The 27,664-nt window shown below is 44.0% G+C and overlaps 1 protein-coding gene across 1 annotated transcript in view; it reads left to right on the top strand.

Moving 5' to 3' along the window:
• The window catches only part of LOC144768574 (coronin-1A-like), a 272,005-nt gene that overhangs the window by 154,263 nt on the left and 90,078 nt on the right, over window positions 1-27,664 (top strand). The window contains exons 4-7 of the mRNA XM_078652351.1: window positions 8,928-9,057; window positions 23,450-23,631; window positions 23,975-24,094; window positions 24,943-25,047. Of these exons, the coding sequence (XP_078508477.1) occupies window positions 8,928-9,057; window positions 23,450-23,631; window positions 23,975-24,094; window positions 24,943-25,047 (537 nt within the window). The remainder of the gene's footprint in view (window positions 1-8,927; window positions 9,058-23,449; window positions 23,632-23,974; window positions 24,095-24,942; window positions 25,048-27,664) is intronic.

Here is a 27,664-nt window from a genome sequence, read left to right as displayed (position 1 = left end):
TGCCCCTAAACACTCTCAGCAGGGAAAGAAAGAAGGAGCAGCAAAAAAACAAACTAGTTCATTGGGTATTCGGTCCCTTCTTGGCAGCAGATTGCCACTCAGAGAGAGCTTGTTGAGCATCATGTTCGTTGAAAAAAAGTGTGTTCGACCATCCTTCATAACTTTAAGATGGGCTGACTCTTGTAAGAATACTTGTGTGACAAGATTCTTAAGAGGGTCCATTAGTTGGTGCAGCTTCCATCGCTTGTCCATTGTTTGCTTACATAAATCTGATGGCGCAAAAATGGACATTGAGTCAACCTTAACAAGGTGCAGATGGGCGGGCCTTCAAGTATATTGCCTGGCGAAACAAAAAATTACCTACATATACCAGATTTGGCCGAGCAAAATTGGAGCGACCTTGATTAGCCTGTTTTAAAGCCAGGGGTAAACGGTGTGCACAATGGATCTGTGAGTCCATGTCCCAGTCTCCTAGGTCGGGAAAGGCTTTTTGAAAGAGGCTGACAATAAATGCTCTTGGATCACTGCCCTCCTTCCCCTCTGGAATACCAAAGACCCTTAGGTTCTGACGACGTTGCCTGTTCTCAAGGTCTTCCAACTTTGCTTCAATAATCCTATTTGGGAGTTTTGGGATTCCACCAGGTTCGTAGAGTATGTGTTTGCCTCCTCTGCTGCTGCAACCCGTTCCTGCAAATCTGTGACCTCTGAAGAGAGCTGGGTAACCTTGGATGTGACCTCCAACAGAGCCTGCTTTATCTCCTTACTGTCCACTTTGGCTTGTTGATAATACACTTGTGCCTCTGCTCTCTGGGTCAGTAATGCTTGCATTATGCTAGACAGTGATGGCTCCTCACAGTCTGTTGAAAAATGTTCTTCAGTAGAGACTTCACTATCCGAGAAAGTGCTATAGGTCTTTTGGCCTGCAGTCACCCCAGATGGTTCTTTTTCGAATGACTTTGTGAGAGGACCTGCGGTTGACTTAATTGAAGTGCCCAACATTTCCCCCTGATATTTTGCTCCTTCTCCAGTGTTTATTACCGCAACCTTTACAGGTCCTTCTTGTTCTTGTTCCTTGTTAGGAGGTCCTTCTAGTTCCTTGTTGGGAGGGATGACTGTGCCAGCTCCAGCTTATGTCTCTGCTGTCAGACTGCCAGAGTTAGACAACCATAAGACCATAGCCTTGACTTCTCCCTTTGAAGAAACACATTTACATATAGGACTAGAAACCGAGCCAGTCTTTGTGGTGTTTGCCACTGCCTCCTTAAGCCGCCCCACAGTATTAGGAACTTGCTGCTTTACTCCACCTCCCCGACCTTTAGGTCCCTTGCCAATTTTCGTAGCCTTAGGGCCCTTAAGTTTACTGCCTTTCGCCCCTTCAGTAACACTGGCCTTAGAATTGCACTGGGCCTCTGTATCATTACCATGACTTCTCAGCATATAACTCAGTGCATCTTGCTGCTTCACAGATCTAGCTGAAGGACTGGGAAGGCTGGGAGAGCAAGTATTGCTGACTTGAACAGGACTTGGGAATATTGCATCAATGTCCACCTCGCCTGTGGCCAAATCGTCGTTTGCTGCAAACCCGCCATCTACGCCACTCACAGTGTCATCAGAGCTGTGCATGAGCACTCAAATTGGGCTGCTGCACCACTATTATCACTATTCCCCTTTTTATTTTCTGCGCCAGCGGACACTTCCTCCTCCATAATCCGAGTTTTCTCAACATTTGTCTCAGCCATATCTTCTCCCGTAGACCTGGCAGTGATATTTGCAGGTTTTGGTAGAGTACTCAATGACAGACAGCTTGAGTCCACAAGGGAGGCTGATGTAATGAGAATAGAGGCAGGGTTCTTTCATTCCACCTTTTGTCATGACATTAACACTCCTCCGGAAGCTAGCCCATCTCCCCCCTGAGAGGCCACCAACACAGAAGAGCTTTTTATCACAGCGTCCCCAGTCCCCAAGCCCGTCTAGACAGCACCATCTTCAATCCCCAAGCCCTCCTGAACGGCAGTATTTAGCAAATCGGCCATATCAAAATCCGGACTAGATGACTCTAAACTACAGGACTGGAGTAGTTCAGCGCCTTTTGCAGACTGCAGCAGTTTAAGTAAAGGCTTCTTTTATCGGAGCTGGGGGTAGGGGTGAGGGTGGGGGTAACATCACTCCCCGGCAGCTCACCTGCATTAGCTTCCAAAATATTGCTGTTTACTCGATCCTCCAGCCCCCCAATGGCTTCTCCCGCCTCCACCTGCACTCCCATACGACCTCTGCCTCTTGTAGTGCGCGGTGGGGCCATCGGGTCTTCTCCTTGCCTCCTTTCAAAATTGGGAACCAGCCTCCACCAACCACTTTGGAATTTCTGCGTGCCGACTAGCTCATGCAGTTCAAATAGTGTCTTCCGTTTCTGCCAGAGAGCCGACCGAACCGCGCTGACTGCTCTGTATACCCCCGTGATCCGGCACATCGGCAGGGGAGGGGGGTTCAAAACCGCTAACACACTCTAGGAGGCCCCCGGGTGCTGCAGCAACAATTGCTGATTTTCCCCAGCAGGCGGGCGGGTAGCAGGACATCCGGCGCTCACGGACCCAAAACGGAGGTAAGCGTCCTCGGCGGCATCACTCCGCCATCTTCCTCTCCATGAGGAACACTTCCAATGCTATGCTTAACGCCTTATTACTCATCTGTGTTAGCATGGTACACTAATCTGTTTTATGCAAATCAATGCTTAAACAGTAAAAAGCTTGTTTTACCATACTTGCAGAATAAACAATATTTCTTCTGCATATGCTGATCTGCTTATCATTTTCCAAAAATATTCTAAAACTTAAAAGTAAACTGTGTTTGTAAATGTGAAATTTTAAAACATAAAATCAAAAGCAGAAGAGCAAAACTGCCTCATTTAAAGAAGAGATTGAAGCTGGCGTGATAAGGAAATTAATATGGCCAGTCTCAGTAGTGAAGAGAATATAAAATACAAAATTACAGATTCATCCTAGGGACTGTGAGGCAGGGCCTAGTTACGTCTCCAGGAGAGGTGAGCAAAGTATGGTGATGTATAGGATTGTGTTAATCAAGCCTATGTGTGGTTGAGTGTTGTGCAGTGCTCCATGTGCAGTATATTACATAATAACCACACCAAATGAGCACAACTGATGTGTTCGTGTGTAGCCTGGATAGCGCATAATCCACAATATCACCACCTCTCCAAAAGGACCAAACACAGAAGTGTACCACACTCCTGTGTTTGGTGGCTCCAAGAATGTACATGAAGTCGCTACGTTCAAAAGGAGAGAAATATATGGACTATCCTGGAGGGTAAGGCCCACCCAGACCTTCTAGTCCCAGCACAGGGTCCTACTAAATATCCACCCGTACAGGCATCACAACAATACAGACCCAACTGGAACCAACATAGACTCAGTGGGTATATTAGTGGAATGGGGGCAACACTTGGCATCCCTGCTTTACCATTGACTCAAGATGCCCTAAGCTAAGAGATCCTTCAAGATATAGGGCAAAACACAGGGGATTGCGGTGAGTGGGAAGTTCAGGCATGATGGGGGTAAAATGAGGGATGACCCTCCAGTTCCCTCCATCAGAAATCATACAGAGGACATGACTTCAAGGATTCGTAAAGCATAAAACCTTCTCCACATCTCATCTCATCAGAAGACTGAGAGGGTGATTTCCTGTACAGAAGGGACCACACAAGCACCTGAGACCCCTTCTTTAATACCAAAGTGTCCCAAGGTCCCAAGAAGTGGGTGCAAATGTTCGCTGAGACCCAGGGCCCTTTCTTTAATATGAACCATAGTGTTAAGCACCTGAACAATAAGAGTATTTTCTTCTTCCCATGCTCTTCACAATACTATCTTTTCAGGCTCCTTTGTTCTTCCAAGAACATTCACCTAAGTGGATATCGAATATGTACATACATCTTCCAGCCTATGCACCTGAGCAGTTCTTTAACAGCTGCTTCCATGCATTTTCTTGTATGAGATGTCCTCGTCTACTTTTGGGGACTGTTCATTTGCTTCAAAAAACAACGGTAGCAAACATTTGATTGGGGCAGGGGTGAACAGATGCATCTATGGGCCTTAAGGCAGGATTCTGACATGATTTTGCATTTTCATACTTCCGAATTGTTTTTATAAGCTTTAAGTTGGAGTTTGAGTCTTTAAATTTCAAATTTATATTTATTTCTAAAGAGCGTATTTGGTCTCACCTTTCCCCTCAGCAGCCTACCACTTTGCAATCTTTAATGGATGACTATTCTGGGTCTTAGGACATCTCTTTGGTCATGAGATATAATCAGGCCCAGGCTCCTTTCCCCTGACGCCAGGCCTGCACTTTCAATTTTCGGGAATCCACAGGTTTTCAAGTATTCCAATTTGTCAAAATTAGAAATAGCTAAGTTTCAATTAAAGTGGATAAACTCTTTAGTTTTCTTATCATCGATTTCTGGCATCTCACAGTAATAACTTAGTTGAGGAGTTCTTTTTCCTATGGGTTCAACCTTTGGTGTTGTTTGACTGTGATCTTTTTGGCATTTTACTGGATGTTGTTTGGAGTTGAGGGACTTCCCAGTGGACATGTGATGTCTGTACACTAAGACTCTCAAGTTGAGTTGAATAGGGAGAAGTGTTTGCCACACAGGGAACATACATTACCCCAGGTTGAGGTATTAACGACATGGGGTGAATGCCTCCTATGCCACATTTTAACTGGAAAATAAGGCGTTGATTCAGAATCATTTTTAACACACCAAAGTCTGCATGTTTTGCATTACTTCAGGCCTTTTCCCCCTCAATATATTTCGGAAGGTTTGACCGGCCATAGTCTATAGGCGGTAAACTGCCAGCATGTAATTAATATCACACAATGCAAACGTTTCCATAGGTATAGGAAGTAAACCTTTAACTTGCAGTGGGAGCCTGGAGATATTGTTAGCCTTTTCTAGAGCTTTACTTTGGTTTGGCCCAATGTCTTTCATCATCACTCCATAGAACAAACTAAATTGTGTTTATTAAGCCAATTGTCCACTTCTACTTCTTTCATTTACTGCTGTCACCACTCTCTTTTTCTCAGACGCATATCTATGCCCTCTGTCTGCCTGCATTGGGTAACTTGTGGCTGAGATCGATGATGAGCCAGAATATTCCTTTCTACATCTCATTGGAATTACGTTAGTATCTGGAAGTGCTGTGGGTGGAATTACTGTCAGAACATTTCCTTCCCATTAGTTTCTACGATCATAATTCTGGTCACTTTATGAAATAGGAAGTATCGAGGCTGGTTGGATTTGGCCGGTCCCCTGGAGTCAATGTAGATATGCTCTTCTATTTTTTAATTCACTGCACTTCTCCCCGCCGTTAGTGCTCAAAGTCGTGGTCCAGCTCTTTGTGATCTAAAACGCTGTCTATATAGTTGTCTGGTTTTATTTTCTCTTTTTTTGGCAAACCCCTAGTTTCTAGTGTCTGTGAATGGCCTGCTTGCTCAACCATGTAGAGTGACTATAGAAGGATTACCAAGAATACATATTTCTGTGCTATCCTGTTATCAGTTTAAACCTATATTAACCGATAAAACTCCACCTAAAGGGAAACAACCATCCTCAGATTAAACATATAAACACTGATAATCACCTGCACAACCACAAACCACCCCAACTAGGTCCAGTAATTTGTTTATTAAAACATTTGAATATAGCAGTTTTACTTTTCTACAGTATTAATATTCCTATAAATCAGAGAGAGTCCTAACAGAGTGAATGTGAGAGTAAGTAAGTGCAAACTGGGGTTAGGCAGGTGAATAAAAAAATCAATCAATCAGTATTTGTATAGCGCTACTAATCACCTGTGAGGGTATCCAGGCGCTAGGTAGCAGGGCTCAGTCGAAAAGCCAGGTCTTGAATCTCTTCCCAAATTCCTCCAGCGATGGTGATGTCCAGATATGAACGGGAAGGCCGTTCCAGGACTTGGGAGCGATGTAGGAGAAGGAGCAGCCTCTGTGTGGCATTGGCCGATGTGCGGTGTCTGTGCGAGAGTGGCAGATCGAAGGACTCTGGATGGTTGGTGGAAGGTCAGGCTGTGATTGATGTATGCTGGTCCTAGGTCATGGAGGGCTTTGTAGGCGTATGTCAATATCTTAAATTGGCATCTTTTCTGGATGGGGAGCCAGTGGGGGTTCCTAAGGTGTGGGTGATGTGGGTCCATTTGGGCAGGTTGAGGATGAGTCTGGCTGCTGAGTTCTGTATCGTCTGTAGTCTCTTCATGAGTCTGGTGGTGGTTCCTTTGCACAGTGTGTTGCAACAGTCCAGTCGACTGGTGACTAGGGTTTGAGTGATGATTTTCCTCCTGCAGATGGGGAGTCATTTAAAGATTCTTCAGAGAATGCAGAGGGTGTCGAAGCAAGAGGAGGAGTTGCATTGATCTGTTGCTTCATAGTGAGCTTTCTGTCCAGGATGATGCAGAGGTATGATCGTGGTCTGTTGGTGTGGGTCTGTGTTCAGTGGGCAAACAGGCGCTGTTCCAAGGGGAGGCACTGCTGCCAAAGATCCACACTTCGTTCTTCAGGACAGCTGATTTTCATCCAGTCGGCAACATTCTTCATGCAGGTGTGGAAGCTGGTCTTCCTTGTGGGGCGGTCTGCTGTGAGTGAGAAGATGACCTGGGTGTCATCGGCGTAGGATATGATGTTGAGGTTGTATGTTCTGACAATATCGGCTAGAGGTGTCATGCAGTTGTTGAAGAAGGTGGGGTTGAGGGATGAACCATGAGGTGTGCCGCAGATAGTGTTCTTAGGTTCTGAGCACAGGGAGGTAAGCAGATCTCTGAGTTCGTCCCGTGAGGAATGACGTGATCCATCTGAGGGCATCTTTCTGGACCCCGATGCTGAGCTGATAAGCATTGATTTTCAAAAGGTCTGGAAAACACTGAGAAAACACCACTGAAATTCACAAAATATAGACACTGAAAACAGGACAGTCTACATATTTCATCTGTTAGATGGAGGTCACGCTCCAAAAAATTCTGGTCCTGTAGGTCTACGTGCCAGGTAGGCAGATTTCCTTTCTTCACATGAAAGCATTCTTGCAGTAATCAGTGCCCGTGCCTCATCCTTCTTTTGCTCTTTTCAAATATTGATTGAAAGATGTGCATGGCATCATGAATCAATCCCTTCTTCTCATGTATGCTTCAGAAGGTGCCTCTTTCTCTCTTCCTCACTTCTCTGGCTGTGTTGTTCGTTCCAGCTATCTTAGCGCTGCTCCTGCAGTGTCTTCTATGGTATCCTCAGTGGTAGTGCTTATCAGACCTGCCTGTGGAACTTGCTGCCTTTTGAACTACCACTTCAAAATCATGAAAGTTTTTCTATCCCAGACCCATATTTAATATTATTGGTATTTTTCTGTGGGCCTGGCAATAGGACCTCTTGTGGCTGATATGTCTTATGGGATCAGTCTATGTGTATCGGCTAGTTCCATATAATGTAGAACATTTGTCGTTTTCAGAAAATGTGCTGTTAGTTTTCCCCAGTAGCGCAGCTTGTTGACATTTGTTTCCTCTTTCCACAGGGGTGGGGTTGGTACATTGTGGTAAAGTAAATGGAAGCTGCGTTCTACCAGGAAAGGTATCTAAAGCTAAGCACCCTGCAGGGCAGCGAGAAGCAACCTCACCTTGCCTCAAACACTTTGGTTGCGGTTTTACATTAGAATGGCAAGCTGAGCAATTTTATAATAACATAGACTCATCAATCACCACTTAATAGAAAAGGGAGGACTAATGTAACTAAGAACAAGTTTTCAGGTAGTGATTGGTTTCGAGGGCCCATAGAGCATCTGCGTGCGGTCATGTGAGGTGTGCACGGCTGGGGTCAGAAACGGCATGGATGGGTATCACAGGACCGCAGAGAGGCAGCTCCATTTGGTGTTTCTGTGGCTAACCGACACCTCAGGGACTATTCCTGGCCAAAACACTGAATGGGACTTAGGCATTGCTTTGCTGCAACAATGTAAAACACAGTGCACCACCTCCTCTACACTTCCAGCTGTTGTTCCCCAACCAGATCTCTCCTCTACCATGCTCGAACCTTGCTGCAGTCATAATAATGCCTATGCCAATGGCAGTGGTTACTAATCATGGAAGTGGAACAAGAGATGGATGTGGTAAGTGGGCATCACAAGACCCTGGCATGGCCGGCTGCACATCTGATCCATGTGGCTCTGTTGGAGAGACGCTGTTATGTTGGAGCCAGTCAGTACCGACACACCATTCATACATACATGGAAACATTTAGAAGCAGGAAAGAGGGGAATATTGAAAACTAAACAGGAGGAACGTGTTTTCCCATTGAATTGCATTAATGTGGGAGGATTTTCAGACTGAAGAAACTTAAATAAACCTATTTTTGGTATAATAATCAGAAGTCTCCAGCCTTAATCTGGTGTAGACATCTATGTTTGTATGTACCTGTCAGGTGACGCTCACTTAAACCTACTTTTTGCCACATTTTGCATAGCAAAATTACAATTTGTTAGATGCACATTAAGCCTGGTATACATGGAGCTTGAAGTTTGAATTATATCAATATTTCGCTATCATGTGACACACACCACAATTTGAAAGGTTGTAAGCGAATGCCCTTGACGGCCCTGGTGCTTGGTGTAAAGATACTTTGAGACCAACCTAAGGTACTCTTGGGCAATGCCAACATCTTTTTACACTGCAAAAGACAAAACAATACACTATCTATTCTGTACTACAGGGGTAGCACACAAGATAAGGTATGTCAGAGGTACGTTCTATGATCTGGGGATCAACATTTATGTTTTTGCTTCTATATTCTGCTAAAATTGAATTTGCCTAATGATAGACTCATGACTCTTCGAGACTCTTTACATGATGACTTTTCACTCTCATCCCAAGGTTTGGGAGATCCCAGATGGTGGTCTAACGCGCTCTATTACAGAGCCCATAGTGACCCTGGAGGGTCACTCCAAGCGAGTGGGTATTATCTCCTGGCATCCTACGGCCCAGAACATCTTGCTGAGTGCAGGTAGGTTGATTCAAATCAAGAAACAGACACCACCCATGGTAGTTCAGGGCAGGGAGGATTAGGCAAGGTACATGCTCTTAGAGTAGGCGATTGGACCTTTGGCTGATCTCTGAAAGTATACTTTCATATTGGTAAATTGAGTGAGTGAGTGAATGAATGAATGAACTAGAAAATGTGTGGCACTTCGAACAGTGAACTGAACCATCTCCAGATACTTTCAGCAGTGATATGGTGGGTACCAACGTTTCATGTTCTATCTCTGTCCCCAGATCAAATGATGTGCCCAGTAACCTGGGTGTAGTTTTCTTTTTATTTAACTGCCTTGGCACATGGGGATAAATGGGATGGTTTCACAGGTTCCTTAAGCCACAGAGAACCAACAGACTAAATTTGATTGTGCCAAGGGCAGAGAGAGTTTACAGAGTTGTCAGAAGTTTATAGTACTTTACACTGCTTTTTATGTATTTTGAAAAGAAGAAAAATGTGCTCTGTAGGTGAATCCAAGTCCACTCTCCATGCCTGTGGCAAAGTTACATACAACCTGGGCTCCCCATCAACATGCATCAATATGCAAGCTGAGGAGCCTTGGTTAATACCAACTGGTGAGAGAAATTTGGAAATAAATCTACACCAATTACTAAAAATCTTGTAGACGTCTACAGAAAGAAGAGGAGGCATGGGGTGTGAATTTGTTCTCCAGGCTCAAGTTAGGATAAATGTATAACACATGGGTGGATGGAAGTAAAAGGAAATTTATTTATTTAAAAGTTTTGATTCTTTGGGTGGGTTTCCAGCCAGGTGTCTGAGTTCTATTATAATGGGCTTTATTTTTGGCTCCTCTGAACAAGGTTTTAGTGTGCTCTCTTTGTTGACATCTTTTACTAAGATCTTCTGCTTGTTCGTTATATGTGTCTGTATAAGAGCAATTCTTCCAAGAACATTGGACCTGACCAAAAAGTGAGTTCTCTCCGAGGGACCTCGGATGAGACTCACATAGTTCAGTCCGGTGTTTTATCCATGGGTTTAGAAAACCCCTTTGTTGTCTTGCTTCAGTATATCCCTCTAGAACAAACAGACTTTGCCTCTCAATGGTGATGATGAAGCATGGCTGTTTGTGTTGTATACTGGTCCATTTAATAAAATCCTCTACTTCCTTCTTATCACTAGACCAGATAATTAGTATGTCGACTATATATCTTTTCCAAACCTTAAGGTTTTTACAGTCAGAATTAGTGTCAGTAAATTTAGCAGTGGTTTCAAATGCATGGACATATTGGTTCACTACGTTGGGAGCGATAGAGCTGCCCATGGAAGTCCTCTCCATCTGTAGCCAAAAGGACTATTCAAATGTGAGCATTTGTTTATGCGTGTTAGTTCTGCATATGCCAACACAAGTGAGAACAGTGGGCCAGATGTACGACACTTACATTTTGCTAGTCGCAAATTGCATCGTTTCGCGACTCACAAAATGGAATGTACAACAGTGTCTCAGACACTGTTTGCGATTCCCAATGGGGTCGCAAATAACCTGCCTCATTAATATTCATGAGGTAGATTGCAATTTGCGACATCATTCGGAATGGCCAGCACTCACAGGGATGGTGGTCTGCTGGGGTCAGCAGATCGCCATGTCTGTGACTGCTTTTTAAATAAAGCAGGTGTTTTTTTTTTTTTTTTTTAAATGGAGTCTGTTTTCCTTAAAGGAAAACGGGATGCATTTAAAAAAGAAAAATGAAAAGTTTCTGTTTCATTTATTAAGAGTAGGTAGTGGTCCGTGGGACTACTGCCTGCTCTTAAAAAATATTCTCGCGGCCAGTCACAAAGGGAAAGGCGTCCCCTGGGGACCCCTTCTCATTTTCTAGTGGCTTACCATCTTTTTGAAATAGGAGGTAAACTGAGAGTGTTTTGCGACTGAAATCGGAGTTGTAAAACAATCATACATAGAAGTGCAACTCACTATTAGGCACTTGGCACGCCCCTTCCTAATAGCGAGTCACAAATCCTATTTTGCGAGTCGGTAACGGGTTACTGACTCACAAAATAGGGTTTGTACATTGCACAGACCTATTTTACAGTTGCGAACAGGACGATTTCCCGTTTGCGACCGCAAAAAAAGGTTGTACATCTAGCCCAGTGTAAGTTAAGTTAGTTCCCTAGACATGAACAGTCTTCTAATGACATACAATGCTGAGGGATACTTGTGTAGTGTGCCTCTATATCTAAACATGTTAGAATTAGTTTGATTGGGTCAAAAACTCACAGTCCTAAAGAGGTTTAAGGCTTCTTTACTATCTTTTAGGACACCAAGCGCTCAGTCGACCTCTGGTAGTAGGAAGAAGTCTAAGAACTGGGATAAGAGATCCAGTATCAACCGACTCCAGATACAGTGGGACTACCAAAAGGGGGTGACCTGTTCTTGAGTATTGTTGGGTGGGTGTAGACCTATGGAGTTTCTGGATTGTCCAAAATTAGGATTTCTGTTTATTGTTTGGTAATCCAAACAGCCGTATTAGCTTCTACTATCAGAATGCTACTAGTGTGTTGATAAAGCTGGTGGGAAGGCCTCGAAAATATGTAGTAACTTTATTTTACAGCACTGAGTCCTAGGCATTAAATTCAGTAAATTCAGACCTTGATTTAAGCTGGTGGCTGGTGGCTGCTGGTGGGCCCACGGGCACTTATTTTTGGGGAGTGGCACTTATTTGTCCTCATCAGACTTTGACCCAGAACTAGAGAGGGCAACACACACAAAGGGAAAAGAAAGATAAGGAGGAAGCCTTGGGAAGTTAGAGATGAAAAAGAAGCTGCTAGATTGAGCTAAAGGGTCGGGGAGTGTCTCGTGGTGGATTAAAGATGCAGGAGGTGGGATCAAGACTAGGCAGCCTTGGTATTCTGCACGCTGATGTTCAAAGCACCGGCCATGGGCTTCTGAGCAAATCTTTAGGTCTCAGCACCTATTGTTTGATAAACTAAGCACTGGTGTCATCGTACACCAATTTCTAGTTTTAAGGTGTCTGGTGCTCAAATAAATTTTGTATTAAATTATAGCACACCATGAACACTTCACAGCCCGAAATATGAACACAACAGAACCTTCCTTACTGGGGAGTAGAGACAGAAAGAGCGAAGATGAATTAGAGAGACTGTGTCCCCCATTAGGTAAGATAGAAACATGGCGCACTTGACTCTCCTCTTTGGCAGACTGGTTTTTCTTAAAGTAGGATCATTTTGAGATGGGTCAGTGCCTAGGATACACCAGCTAAGCTGGGCCATTGTCATTCTGAGATGAAGCCTGGCCTGCCTCAGCTTGGCTGACTTCTAAAAGGCACAGGCCAGTCGGCAAATACTCCCATATCTCAGAAGGCTTAGTTACCTCTGACCGAACTAGTAGAAAATCACTGTTACCAGTGCTTACTTTATAAAAGAATAAGTGTTGTTGCTCAGAAGCTCAAAGTTGGCATTATCGAATGTCAGCAGTGCTGAATACCATGGCTGTTTTCTCTTCATTCTACCTCAAGCCTCTTTCATCGATCATGAGACAGGCCTTCTTTATCTCACTCTTTCAGGTACCTTTTCCATATTTTCCTTCTTTCTTTGTCAATGTTTTTGCATCTTTCTCTTCCACCTTCTTGCCCCTTTTTGATTTTGGTCTCTCTTGCTCTGGGTCAAAGTCTTATGAGGAAAAATAAATGCCAGTCCCCAAAAATGAGTGCGCCTGTGGGCTCCACCTGCCACCTGCATCCGCTTACATTAAATACTGAACATTTGCTCCTTTTATTGACATTAATATAAGTAGCTGCAGCCACAAACAAAAAGTAGTGGGTAGGTGGACAGGGCGCAGAAGGGGTAGGGCAGGAGGGAGAGCATGGGAGAGTTAATAATTTTAAAAAAAGGAACTTACCTGAAGCTGCCGGTCGCCTTCCGTGTTGCACCTCTATGTTCTTCCTTGTCCCAGCAGACACTGAGACAACATCACAGGCTCCCTGTGCAATCCCTGTGCTGCTTTTACGCTATGAGAGCAGCGCGAGGATTGGCCTGAGTGGGCTGGTTTGATGCTCCGCTCAGGAGAGGGAGTCTGTGCTGTTTCTCCAACCTGGCTGTTCAATACAGCTCAGTTGGAGAACCCTAAGTGCGCATGTGTATTTGACGGGCATAAGGCGAACAGCCAAACACACATGCATACTTAGAAGTGCTCAAACCAGTCCTCCTCCCCCTCCCATGGCCCAACCTACCCCTCTCTACGCACACAAGCTCAGCCAGCAGGTGAAAAATAAAATGATGATAGAATATCATTTCATTTTTCACTTGCTGGCTCTGAGCCAGTGGGGTGACGCTCTTCTGCCATTGCGGAAGAGCCACCCCTGATTAATATATTTCATCAGTGAGTGGCACAAACTGGAGGAAGGGGGTGAAAGAGATAGGGAAGCGGAAGCGGTGGAAGTCCTGAGAAGTCCCAGGTCCCAGGAGGTACCTTACCACACACTTCCTTTTGGTCCCAGAGCCACATATACGCTACAAGGGTAGGCAACGCCATACGCCGCACCTACCAGGACCTTGCCCTGTATTTGGCTGCCATTCTACTGCGGGCCACCATTGGACAGGGACTCCAAGTCCCAGGGGGCAGTGCGGTCTCGAGGGAGGAGTCCTAGCGCCAATCGGCGCTTAAAACATCGGGAGGGTCGCGCGGCGCGGGACGCGCGCGTGCTCGCCTGGGCCAAGGGGGGCCCGTCCTTGCCCGTCATCAGCCGGAAGAGGCTGGGATGGGACACAGCTCTTGGCTCACTGGTGAAAAACCTTTGCCTTTAAGTCTACGGTAAATATTACAGTCAATTATATTCCGGCTCCCCATTTCATGAGAACTATTGCTGCCGATCTATTGACATTGATTGACTGGTGGGGGGCTGTAGGGTTTTATGAGACTGTGGTTAACACACACCTAGGTATTGAACCTTGGTTACTGTTTATTTTGCTATTTGTGACGCAAGTGGGGAATTTCAATTTTTGCTCCCCATCGGGGCTGTCTTCTGGAATCGATATGGGGAAAAGAAAATTGCATAGTTCAAATACTGGACAAAAATAAAAGCAGGCCAAGGTATTCAGTACATCTTTAATGAAATACCTGTCAGGGGCAGTGGGCACCATAGAAAAGCAAATTTCGAATGTGGAGGAGGCCATGAACAAAGAGTCATATAGTACGATTGACTCTAGTAAATCCCACTCTCCTGCCCATAGATCGCCTGAGGGGGTTTTAATATCGAACTCAGCAAAGGCACCTGTGGAACAACAGAATGGTTGTGTCCAAATAGGGGGGATGAGACCTTATTAATCGAGCTCGACGCAGCGCCATTGCCCCCACAAAAAAGAGCCAGTACCCCAAAAATCTCAAAACCCTATTTAAAGTCTGTTCACGGAAAGGATCGCCCAGCCACAAGTATACCCAAAGAATGTGCAAGTCCTATTAAAGTCAAAAGTAAAAATAAAGGCCAAGTAGCTAACAAAATGACAGGAATCATGAACTCAATATCTGTTTTATCCATCTTTATTAAAGAGTCATTATTACTCTGGTAAAAAGACTTGATATAATTGAGCAGGACCTGGCAGTAATCTCAGGGCACCTAAAAAACGTACAAGCAGACCCAGAAAGGGGCGGGGGTTTAGACAAAAACTATAGCCATATAACAGTTGATGGTGCCCCTAGTTGTAGTATACAGACCAGGGATAGGGAGAGATCTAGTAGTATTGCGGATTCTAGGCCAAAGAAGGTAAACTTCGCTAGTGCGCAATCAGCTAGGATCACTAAAGAGAAGGAGGGTGGAAAAGACCCTCGTAGAGATCGATGTAATGACTTCTCAAGTAGATATTTGTCTCAGCCCAGGAATACGAATGACTCATAATCAAGTGCCCACATTAAACCATGTTAACTTCAATCTTACACCGACAGTGGCTCCCTACACTCTGGTTCTGGCAAATGTGCCATCGCCCACAGAGGGAGACAAGGAAAATTGGGTGGCATTGAGGAATACATCTTTACATTATCTAGGGGCTAAAATAGGTTTGACCCAAGAGATGTTTGATTCCTTTAAAATGGTGAGAAGAGTTCAATGGGTGGGCCTCAACAGAAAGACCTTCAAAGGGGATTGTGTAGTTCTATCCTTAGGCTCCCCTGCCCTTGTACATGAAATTTTAATCCGAGCTGGCACAAATAGATCTTCGATCGAGGGAATTGACGTATTACCCCATGGCTTCTTTTATGGGCCCAATATGCCTAATAGAGTTACTGCCCTTGCTACTGGTACTTTTAATAATCAGTCGATTTACAATCTAGATGTGTCAAATAAGTACGGGCCCTTCTACTCGTTGGACGAGGTGGATTGTCGTAGAGCCACACAAGTTCGCAAGAAGTCGAGGACTAGTGAGGTGCCTGAAGTTGACCAGAGAGAACGCTATTTAGTATCCCTGGAGGAACAACCGAAACCAGTCTCTAAGGCAGTGGGTGGGTGTTTTCCTTTAGCTGACCCGCCTTCTTCACCCCATAAACATCTAAATTATTATACCAGCATAGGTCCACAAAAAGTGGGAGATCTCCCTGCAACAAGTATCCAGGAAGTGGACCAATATGCCCTTGTGACCAAGGAAGCATTTAACGAAGTAGTAATTGCTGGAGCTATAGAAAGCAGCTTGAGTGCTGAAAAAGTGTTATAGTCGGGGGGAGGACTTGACTTTAAGGTCTCATTAAGCATATGCTTACGGGCAGGTAAGAATAGCATTTTGGAACATTTTTGGACTCCAATCCAAGGTCAATAACCCAGTCTGTGCGGATTTTATTGCGAACTTTGACGTATTGTGCTTGCAGGAGACATGGTTGTTGGACGAATTACATATTGATGGCTTTAAAAGGTTCCATGTCCCTGGTTGCGTTCAATGCATGGGAGACATAAAGGGGGGCTATGCATGTACATCATAATATGCTGTGGGCTCAGAAGATAAAAATTGTAAAGTTAACCACCTATTATCAAATTGTCACCATATAATTTTCCCCGCAAGTCGAGTTAGCTGTCATCAATTTCTATAACAATATTGATATGGGCAACTTCATCGATTTGCTAAAAAATTTCAATGACGATATAAGTAATGTAACCATAGCAAAAGGGAAGGATATTATTATTATCTGGGGAGGGAACTTCAATACCAGTGTTTGTACCCAGTATTCTTGTGGATTTGGGGAAGTTGAGGAAGAAGAGCGTGGCCATGCTGCCCACTTTGTACCCTCGATTAGGGGTGAATGTTTTAATGAAGTCATGGCCTTGCAAGATCTTGGCTTCGCCAACATGTTGTGCTCCCCTCCTGTAGAGTTTGACACCACGTTTATTGGTCGAGGCCTCAGCTACACGATAGACTTTATTATTCTCCCAAATCGACTTGCAACGTGGGTGAATAAATTTAGTATCCACCCAAACGGGCTCAGCGATCATCTTCCGCTAAGCATTAACATTTTAATCCCCCACAGGAGCACTAATGTAGTAGAGAGCTTGGCTTGGACATAAGGCAGCGTGTTGAATCGTCAGAACGGTTATTCATTGCGCTGGCCTAAGAATGATCCAGAGGCACTGAATTTAAAATTAATGTCACAAGCCATAATTCCCATTAATGAGTGCCTGCGAGAAGAGATCTCTCACTCTAATATATTGGTCGCATTCTCTCAAATTACAGCCGCGGTCCCAAAAACTTTGACTCGCCCTTGTAGGGAGCCAAGAAATGTAAAACACGGCTGGTTTGATTTTGTGTGTACCAAGGCATACTCCTTGTTGACGGCTGCACTACACAAGACAGTGAGGGACTATGAGGAAATCAGAGGGTTTAGGAAGGCCTATTATCTTGCTAGAAATAAACGCAAAAAAGAAATAAAAGACCAGGCCTGGAACAACCTCTAAGAAGCATCTCTTAGTAGGGGAAACATCCTTTACAACGCAACTTTTATCACGCAGTGCCTTTACGATGCAACTTTTACAACGCAAACCATTACAACGCATTGCGCTGGGGGGCGCTTTAGGATAGGGAATACGTTTAATTTACTATCCAACACCTTCCCTAGTGTCCACGGGGACTGGAGTTGGAATAGTAAATTAAACTATTCACTATCCAGCACCCCAAAGCGCTATGCGTTGTAAAGGTTTGAGTTGTAAAAACCGCGTTGTAAAGGCATGCGATGTAAAAGCATGCGTTGTAATGTCATACATCCCTTAGTAGAGATTGCTTGCATTTCTGGCAAGCAGTAAAGTCCCCGTTCTTCACGAATAACGGGGGAGCTAGGATTGAAGTGGCAATCAGTGAAAATTCCTGGGTTGATTATTTCTCTTTGGCATATGGAAACGGGGGCAATGACATTTTAGAACCCAACGAGCCAAAACTGGGCGAGTATATTCATTTCTCACGATAAATATTAATTTTACACCTGACGAAGTTATGGTGGCAATAAAAGAGAGTAAATGTGAAAAGGCCCCGGGACCCGATGAAACTCCGATTGACTTGTATAAATTCACGGCTGAGCTATAGTCCCTACTTCTAACCCGCGTCCTCGAAGCCAGCTGTGTAGAGGGATTTATTAAATCCTGGTCGGAGTCCATAATAATACCTATTTTTAAAAAAGGGGACCGGGAAAATCCTGCTTGTTACAGACCCATATCCCTTCTAGATTCTTTTATGAAAATTGCAGGAAGGGTCATCTTGAATAGACTGCAAAAGTGGGTGGAAGATAACAACATCTTGAGCCCTGTTCAATATGGGTTTAGGGAGGGAAGGGGTACTGTCGAGCAGGGTTAAACTTTTCAATTTTACATGGGAAATACACCCAGGCAATTATTTGGAATTGGAATTTGGAAAATTATTTGCGGTATTTCTAGATTTTACCGCCGCCTTTGACTGTGTTAATCGTAGTCGGCTATGGCAGATTTTAGAGGGGCTCAAGGTTGACCAGACTCTGGTGTTATTTCTGAGACAGCTATATGCGGGGGTATCAGCAAAGATGAGGTATGGTTTCAAGGGAGTGTGTACCAGGTCTTTCCACGTGGAGAAGGGAGTGAGACAAGGCTGCGTACTGGCCCAGTTCCTCTTCTCATTATACACCAACGCCTTGGAGGGGGAACTGGTGGCCAGTGTGAGTGATTCACCGTAAGTTAACAACAAGCAGATTGTCTCCCTTCTTTACGCGGACGACGCGGTTTTAATGACCAGAACCCAGCTTAGCCTTCAGAGGGCCCTCACTACTTACATTGACTTTATGGGCAATAGGGGATTGAGGCTTAATGTGAAGAAAACCTTTGTTATGTCTTGTGGTAAGGGTGGGAATAAACGTTGTACACTTGTACCCGGGACTGAACAAATTGAACCAACTAAAACGTTCTCCTACCTTGGCATTTTGCTAGAGGATACCGGCTCTTGGAGTGCTACTGTTAAGAGCAGGGCACTTTTATTTAAAAGGTCGACGGCGCTGTGATGATATTTTCTAAAAAGATGGGTAGAAGGCCGCCAGAGATCTTACTGAAAATCTACCAGGCTAAGTGTATAAGTATTGCCACATATGGGGCAGGGGTCTGGGGGTTTCATGATTTTACACCAATTCAGGTGACAGAAAATGCTTTTCTTAGATTTATACTAGCCGTTCCTCAAAGCACAGCTGTTTTTAATTGTCACAGCGAACTAGGGATCCATCATATCACTGATGTGATTAAAATGCAACCTCTGCTACTTTGGCATAGAGCCTGGACCACACCCAAACTTGGGTTAAACCGAGATATTATTAGATTCTATGGGCCTGGATCAGGCTAGTAAAATTCCCTGGTTAAATTACATCAGTAAACTATCTAATGATTTGGGGAGACCTGAGTTTTATGTTAACTCTAATTCCTTACATTCAATATCTAGAAAAGAGCTTAAAACTGTATGTCTGAACCATTTCGAGACTTTAAGAATGGGGTTGGAGTTCAATAAAAAAAACTGTGATCCAACATCAACTTACCCTGGTCTGTCGCTCCATTCAACCCTATTTAGTATGGTGTATAGGGCGTTACGATATATATATCTTGACTAGGTTTAGGTTTGATTGTTTTCGTCGCCTGGTTTCATTTCCAACAGTTAACGACTGGTCCAGACAGCTTTGTCCTTGTCCGTGCGATAATTTATCAAACCAAACGACCATGCACGTGACTCTTTTCTGTAAATGTTATGTAAATGAACGGGCCAGATGGATTATTCCCTTCTTAAGGAAGGGCAATGCCGTCTGGCCTTTTTATTTCTTCAATTATTGAGCAATGTGTATTGTGTTGGAATCATGTCTGGGTTTTTTAAAAGTATACTGAGGAAAAGAAAAAGTATAAATTGACAGTGTACTGCATAGTTTAATGTATTTTTAAATGTATAATGAATTGATATTTTGTATTTTCAGCTTTCATGATTTTATTAACTTTTAAAATCGAATAGAGCATTTTCTGATTCTGATTCTGAGAAAGGGAAGGAAAGGAAGAGTAAGCAAAATGCTGGGTAGGGCTGGTAACGACCTACTACAATCCCTAAAACAAGGTACATGGTTAAAGTTGCAAATCCTTTACATGAGGAACCAGGAAACGAGCATATAAATGTGAGCATGGTGGCTCCAATATTCCAATTTCAGAGACACTGGACAACCATGAGGGTCGTCCACGGATACTTTTTATCAGAATATATGTACAGATGCAGGGCAGGGTATGGGAGTTTCCCACCAATTTATGCGAAGGTTTGGAAGAAATATTAGTTCGAGCCTCAAAGGATGTTAAACTCTGAATAGTCCTCCCTGGCAGGAGACTCCGGTGACAGGCCTTACCTTGAACTCCAGGACTCTGCGTTGCCAGGAAGCTTCCTACGGTGGGCATTATTTGTAGGATGTAAGTATGGGCGATTGAAACAGGCAGGAGGTTGTAATGGTATGTTTAAAAAGTTTTTATAGTTTTGTTCCACTGCCTCCACTGACTGTGCCACTTGTATCCTGCCATGTCATAACTTTTTATGTTCCGGCTGTGGTTTTTCTACTGGCAAAATGCAGCTCTCTAAAACTCAACAGTATACTAAACACTGTAGGGGGGAAAGGAAGCCTACGAAGGGTGGTATTTCTCCTCCCTCTCTGCTCCATTTCTGGAGCATAAACTGTAGATCGCTCCCCAAGAATAAATTAGACATCCATGATTTCATAATCGAGGAATCTCCTGATGCCCTATTCCTGACCGAGACCTGGATTCATGGGAGTTCGGGTCCGGACATCGCCGTAGCGATTCCACCTAACTATGCTATGGTACATCAGGATAGACCCTCAGGTAAAGGGGGTGGAATTGCCATTATTTTTAAATCCACCTACCAATGTAAACTGGAGGCGTTACATCTTCCAGGCAGTGAAGCTGCATTGTTTAAACTTACGATTAATCCCCGACTGACGCTTTCTGGTCTGTTAATTTATCGGCCCCCGGGGAATGCCGCTTCTTGGATTCCCTTACTTGTTGATTGTCTATCAGCAATACTCCTGAAATCAAATAACTTCACCATACTTGGTGATTTAAATATTCATCTAGATGATGTCAACAATTCCCTTACTAAATCTTTTCTGTTTGATCTTGAGGTTTTTAACCTCAAACTTTGTAATACTGGAGCTACTCATCTTGCCGGTCATCTTTTGGACCCAGTTATTTCCACTCTTCTATTTGATTGCACTCATCTGGCACGCCCGCTGGTTTGGTATGATCATTACGCCGTACACTTTGTGTTACCACCCGGTCTTTATACAGCTAATGATTACGTAGAGGAAACAAAACCCTCCTACCGATGGGACAGGATTGACATAGCTGCTTTTAATCTGCATCTGACTGAGACTATTCCTTCTCTCAGTAATACTGAGCAAAATTTGAATGCCCCCATTTCTAGGTGGCTAACAGATGCAGTATCTGTTCATGCCCCTCGTTCTGGCAGTAAATTTCGATCCTTGCGTCCCCCAGCACCTTGGTACTCGGATGAGTTAAAAATCCAACGTGTTAAATGTAAAGCCTTGGAGAGGAAGTGGAGAAAGTCCTATTCCATTCCCTCTAAACTGATTTACAAGGATGAGCTAAAGGCTTATCATGCCAACTGTAAACGGGCCAAAGCTGTTTACATTACCTCTACTATCACTTCAGTGCAGAATTGTCCTCGGACTCTTTTTGCTACTGTCAAGAAACTTACAGGTGCTGACACTGTTCCCGCGTTGCCGGCTCTAGATGGTATACACTGCGATAATATTGCGGACTTTTTTGTATCGAAGGTTCAGGGCATTCACCAATCCCTAGCTTCCCTTCCACCTTCTACGGATCCTTCCTCGCCTGGTTTTTGCTGTAATGTCCCTGCTCCTCCCACTGAGTTTCTGTACAACTGGAAATTATTTGATGATGTCTCCTTCCTGACGTGCTTAAAAAGCATTAGGTCAGGCTCTCCTCGGGACCCTGTCCCTATGAAGATACTGAAGCAACTTGACCTCGAACCACGTAGATTCCTTATGAGGCTACTTAACATCTCCCTCAGTGAATCTCGTGTTGAACAGGACTGGAAACATGCCATGGTCGTTCCCTTACAAAAGAAATCTGGTGTGGACATTACTAACCTGGCCAACTTTAGGCCTATATCCCTGCTGCCAGCTTGTTCTAAAATACTAGAACGCCATGTTAACATCCAGCTAAATGAGTTTGTTGAAAATACAGGATACCTTCATCCATCCCAATCAGGCTTCCGCGCCAATTATTCCACCGAATCCGCACTTCTGGGGGTGACTGAGCGACTCCGACACGGTATTGATAGCGGTGAGACCTTTGCGCTTATCCTTTTGGATTTAAGCGCGGCCTTCGATACCGTGTCGCATTCCATTCTTCTGGAGTCCCTTCACTCCCTTGGTGTCGCTGGATCGGCGCTTGCCTGGGTGGCCTCATTTCTTAATGAGCGTACATTTCAGGTATTTTCAAACAAAGCTGAATCGGCGATCTGTTCATCTGCTTACGGCGTCCCTCAGGGGTCTATATTGAGCCCTTTGTTGTTCAATATTTACATCAGACCCCTCGCTACTATCGTAGAGGACGCCGGTCTGTCCATATACTCATATGCAGACGATACGCAGATTGTGTTTTCCCTGTCTGGCAGCAGGGTTCAGGACACCTCTGCCCTTAAAATCGGCCTCTCCCGGGTTGCCGCCTGGATGCAGGCTAATCTGTTAAAACTCAACGGTGAAAAAACCGAGGTTATCATACTTGGCAAACATAAAGATCTGTGGGGCTCCAGACACTGGCCCAGTGACATGGGTCCACTGCCTACCCCCGTGCCAGTTGTTCGTAACCTCGGCTTTCTAATCGACGAGAAACTCTCGATGCGACAGCAGGCAACTAAGGTTGCTGCAATCTGCTTTAATACCTTACGCTGGTTGCAGAAGATCTTATGGATGTTGCCTGAGTCCACTCGTCGAATGGTTGTTCAGGCTCTTGTAATGTCCCGTATCGACTACGGCAATGTGCTCTATTTAGGAGCCGATAAAGCTACAATGAATATACTCCAGGTTGTACAGAACTCAGCTGCCCGCCTCTTGTGCAATGTTCCACGAAGAATGTCTGCTACGCAAGCCCTGTGTGACCTTCATTGGTTACAAATTCCTGACCGCGTGGCTTTTAAAACTTTGTGTCTTCTGTTCAAGATTCGTCAGGGCTCTGCCCCTACTTACCTGCACAATCTTGTTCAGTCTTACCAGCCCTGTCGTCCTCTCAGGTCATCAAATCAAGCCAATCTTGTAATTCCCAGAATCCGCTTGGCAAAAATGGGAGGCCGCTCATTTGCCCATTTGGGGCCGAAGATGTGGAATGCTCTTCCGCTGGCGTTAAAAACGGAGACCAATCTTCTTGCTTTTCGCAAGAAGTTGAAAACTTTTCTGTTTTAACTGATCATTGCTTTTGCTCATTTTCTGCTTCAGCAACCACCTATCTTTTCTTCTCTAGTCTGTCCCTGGCGCCGGGAAACCCATTACGGGTAGCTGAGCGCAATATAAATTCAATAAATAAATAAATTCCATGCAGACCATGCCAGTTTAGGCATCAGGCACGACATGTAGTTGGGGGCTTGTATAAATAGTACATTGGGTCAAACTGTGATATGAGCATGAAAGAAGGGAGACAAATGGTTTTGGCTTTTATGGGGGTGCTTCGGCAGAAGTCAAGTCCTTGGATGCCATGGGAATACCGTGAAATGAATAATTTCTACAATGGCCCTGCCCAAAATGTCTTTTTCTCAGAAATTTCCCAGGTAGTCAGAAACTGGGGTTCCTGTCATTCCTGCTAACCAGTGTTGACTCCCAAATATATTGCAGGCTGTGATAACGTGATCATCATCTGGAACGTGGGGAAGGGCGAGGCTGTCATCACTTTAGATGAGACCCACCCGGACATGATCTACAGTGTGAGCTGGAACTATGACGGGAGCCTCCTCTGCACTGCCTGCAAGGACAAAAAGATCCGGGTGATCGACCCACGCCAGAACAAGATTGTGGTGGTGAGTCTTCCAGAAGGGAGAGAAAGGGGAGAGAAAGCCACAGCCTACGTCTCACACACTCCTGCTGTACATAGAAAAATATGAATTAGGACTGCGATTCTGTGGGCGGGCAAAAATGGAGCAAAAACATCATCCAACCTCACGTCCTTAATTCAGAAAAAGTTAAATAAATCGTGACTGGTAATAGCTTTATCATATACAGTATGGGATATATTGTCTCATATGTTATTACTGGATGCTGCATATAGCGATTTGTAAGATTTCTGAATAAGAGAAAGTAAACTGCTTCAAACCCCAATGGTTGTATATTGTGTAATGGTTCTCTCTTTCTGGCCTTCTTCAGGAGAAAGACAAACCACATGAAGGCAGCAGGCCAGTGCGCACCATCTTTGTTTCTGACGGCAAGATTTTTACAACAGGATTCAGCCGGATGAGCGAGCGGCAAGTGGCTCTTTGGGATCCGGTATGATACATGGGGCTTATTTTTTAATTCACAATGTGTAGACGTTTCCCTGTAATTGGACTAAACAAAATATTGCCGTTGTCAATGGTGGTTCGGAGATTTGCCAGCCACCTGACTCCAGTTCACCGATTAACATCCACCAAGCCCTTGTATAAATCATTGGGTTTCTGATTAATATGAAGATTTAAGATTGGATTCGGAAGGGGAAATGCTTTCTGTAAAAATACAACAAACGCATTTGTTAATAATTTCGGTAGAGAGGAATAGGATTACATTGGCACATGGTTTTAACTGATGCCCTGTGAACAGAAATTCTTTAGTGGACCGCCTTGAGAAATGCGAGCCAAAGTTGTCCATACAATGCAGCTTGGGCATTAAAATGACCTGATTCAGCCCCCAGTGTTGTACATACTGTCTATGTCTAAACTGCTAAAAGCATAGTAACCTGTTTCTAAAACAATGCATGCCCTGCCGAAAATGTGAGTATTTTTAATAACAAAAAGAGGAATAATTGCTTTAAAAGTTTAGGCTTTTCCTAAAACATAAAGAGCCATAGTATTTGGCCGTGTGAAATTGACTGGAAGAATATTTGCATTCTTGCTGCATTCGAACATATTTATCTTGTTTCAATGTTTCAGTGCATTTCTGGGTGGCTGTGTTTCATTGCATTCCAAGATGGCTACTGTGTTTGTGAATTGCAAAAGTGTTGTAATAGGTTGCTGTATGCAAAAAAAAGCCACCGTGTTGTATTATATTCCAAGGTGGCCACTGCCACCCAGTGATTTACAAGGCAGTTGCAGTGTTTCCGTAAAATCAGTTTAGGAGGTGTTTTTTCTCTTTCTTTATAGAAAAACTTTGATGAACCATTGACGCTACAGGAGCTAGACACCAGTAGTGGAGTGCTTATCCCTTTTTATGACCCAGACACCGGCATCGTCTACCTCTGTGGAAAGGTACGCTTAATCCTCAAATAACATCAGACTGCCTTCAGTTTAGATTTGTCAGTGATTTCCTCATCTGTTATTCCAGAGGTGCATAAGGATATAACTAATATAGTTGTGTAGCCTATAGAAAACATACATTGCCTCAAGCTACCAATCAGTAGGCTCTGACAGGAAGACCTGTCCCTTGCCCTTTTTGATACCCTTAGCCAAAGTACCAAATGTTTTTTTAGCCATTTCAAGAGCATAACTTCCCCTTCAAGAATGAGGTCTGGGCCTTAGGACCACCTAGATTTCACACTCAATTGCATGTGCATATATACAGTGGATTGAAATGGAAACACTAAAAGGGATATTTACAAAATAAATGCCGGAACCTGGTGTTACTCTAAAATGGTAACACAGCACTCTGACATTTTTTAAACGCATGGATGTGCAATATTTACAAAAATACGGCGCAGCCCTGTGTTTCCCCTCGTGCTGGAGGTAAAAATGCTGCCTAGCACCAGCGCAGGCACCCTTGTGCCATGTTGCAAGGGTGCCTGAGCTGCAGGGGTGACTGTTTATGTGCACGAACGGACATATTCAAACACATAAACAGTTTTCAAAGATAATTTGCTCTTTCTATGTGTGCTGCATCTCTGTGTGCTGCAGAATGCAGCACACATAGAAAGAGTAAAATATGAGGAGAAATCAGTAATTTCTCCTCATCACCATCTTAAGACCAGGTGTTCCCTGGTCTTAATTTTTGGGGCTGCCCCATCCGTGGAAATATGGGGCAGCGTCAAAAAGCAACAGGTGTTGCTGCGAAACACCCACTGCAACACCCATTGCAAGCCCTTTTCACTCTTAAGTGAAGCGTGAAAAGGTGCCTTATTTACAAGGTGGAGATAAGCCACCCTAAGTGGCTTAACACCACCTTGTAAGTAAATAGAAGGGGATATCACCACCAGAACATCACTAAAAGTGAAAAGTGATGTTCTGTTGGCAATATGCCCTTGTTAATATGCCCCTAAATGTCTATGAAATCTGAGAAAAGTTCTGTGAAAGTAAATAGAACATTCTTCCATGTAAACAACGTGTGAGTTTCAAGACAGAGAAACATTTTTGGACTAACAATATTTTTTCTGTAATGTCCCTTCAGAAACATTTCAAGACATCTAGATAATGTCACTTATATCTTCCTTTTATTAAAATAATTGTGACACCACATTTTTGCCAGTAAAACCTAGACTATCTCCGTTGTTACGTGTTTCTATTAGAGATATTCCTCTGACAGAATATGTGATCAGCAGTTACAGAATGGGAAATAAGTCCGGCCAATTTTAACACACTCTGTAAGGTAATTGAGAAGAAAAAGAACACTGAAAAGCAAAAGATAGGGTGAGCATGAGCGTGTGGATTAACTGACATATGACATATGAGAGGCCTTTTTACAAAGAACAATAAAGAAGGTAACGTATCCTAAATTCCCACATTGGCTATGAATATATTTTAAATGTTGTTGGGTGGGAGGCGTTATTCATTAGGGAGTAAAAAATATTTACCTAAAAGATCACTTTGATGTCCGTTAGATGCTAGGAAAACTTTAAAACAAAGCAACCCAAGTCTATCAGCCCTATTTTGTTTAACCTTTATTTAAAACCATTGGTCACCCTGATTATGTCCTATAAGATCAATACGATTAATTATGCGGATGACACTCAACTGATCCTCTCCTTTGAGGGGGAGGATTCAACATCGGTTGAGGTTTTCCATGAGTGTTTGAGGGACGTTGCTGGCTGGCTACAGGTCAACTCCCTGCAATTCAATGCAGGTAAAACCGAATTGCTCTTCTATTCGGGGAGTAAGATTCCGTACTCTCTCCCTGACAATCTTTGGCTCCCAGAATTTGCCATTAGGGTTTCTCCTGTTAAAATAGTGCGCAACCTAGGTGTTATGCTGGACAACAAGCTGTCTATGGAGGCCCAGGTTGCAAAAACGGTATCCTCCTGCTTTGCCCTGATTAGGTCCCTTCGTAAGATCATGCCACTTCTACCTTCCTCTGCTCGGGCCCTGGTGGCCAGATGTACAATTCTGAGCAGACTCGACTATTGCAATGCACTTCTGCTCGAGTCTCCCAGTTTCTTGCTTGATAGGCTCCAAAGAATTCAATCAGCAGCGGCCAGAATGGCCTTGGGGTGGCCTAGAAGAACATCAGCATCCGTGGCCCTGGCCGAACTTCATTGGCTCCCCCTCAGGCAGAGAATACGATTTAAATCTCTCTGCCTTGTTTTTAAGGCCCTCCATGGGCTTGGACCCAGAATGCTGCAAGCTAAATTTGCATGGTATACCCCTGCCAGGGCTCTGCGCTCCTCGTCAGCACGTCTGGTGAGAGTCCCTAGATTTAAAAAAGTCAGGGCAGGGGGAAGATCTTTTGGGGTGGCTGCGGCCAAACTTTGGAACAGTCTACCTTGGGAGATTAGGCAACTGGATAAACTTCTCCCGTTCAGAAAATCCGTGAAGACTTGGCTGTTCCCTATGGTTTGAGTTGGCTGATTTATTTCTGTTCCCTCCGTTCATTCTCTGGAGCACCAGCGCCAGGATGCCTGCAAAGTGACAGTGCGCTTTATAAGTTTTATAAATAAAT

The sequence above is a fragment of the Lissotriton helveticus genome, chromosome 7, assembly GCF_964261635.1.
Source record: "Lissotriton helveticus chromosome 7, aLisHel1.1, whole genome shotgun sequence".
NCBI lineage: Eukaryota > Metazoa > Chordata > Amphibia > Caudata > Salamandridae > Lissotriton > Lissotriton helveticus.
This window is presented reverse-complemented; position numbering and strand designations above follow the sequence as displayed.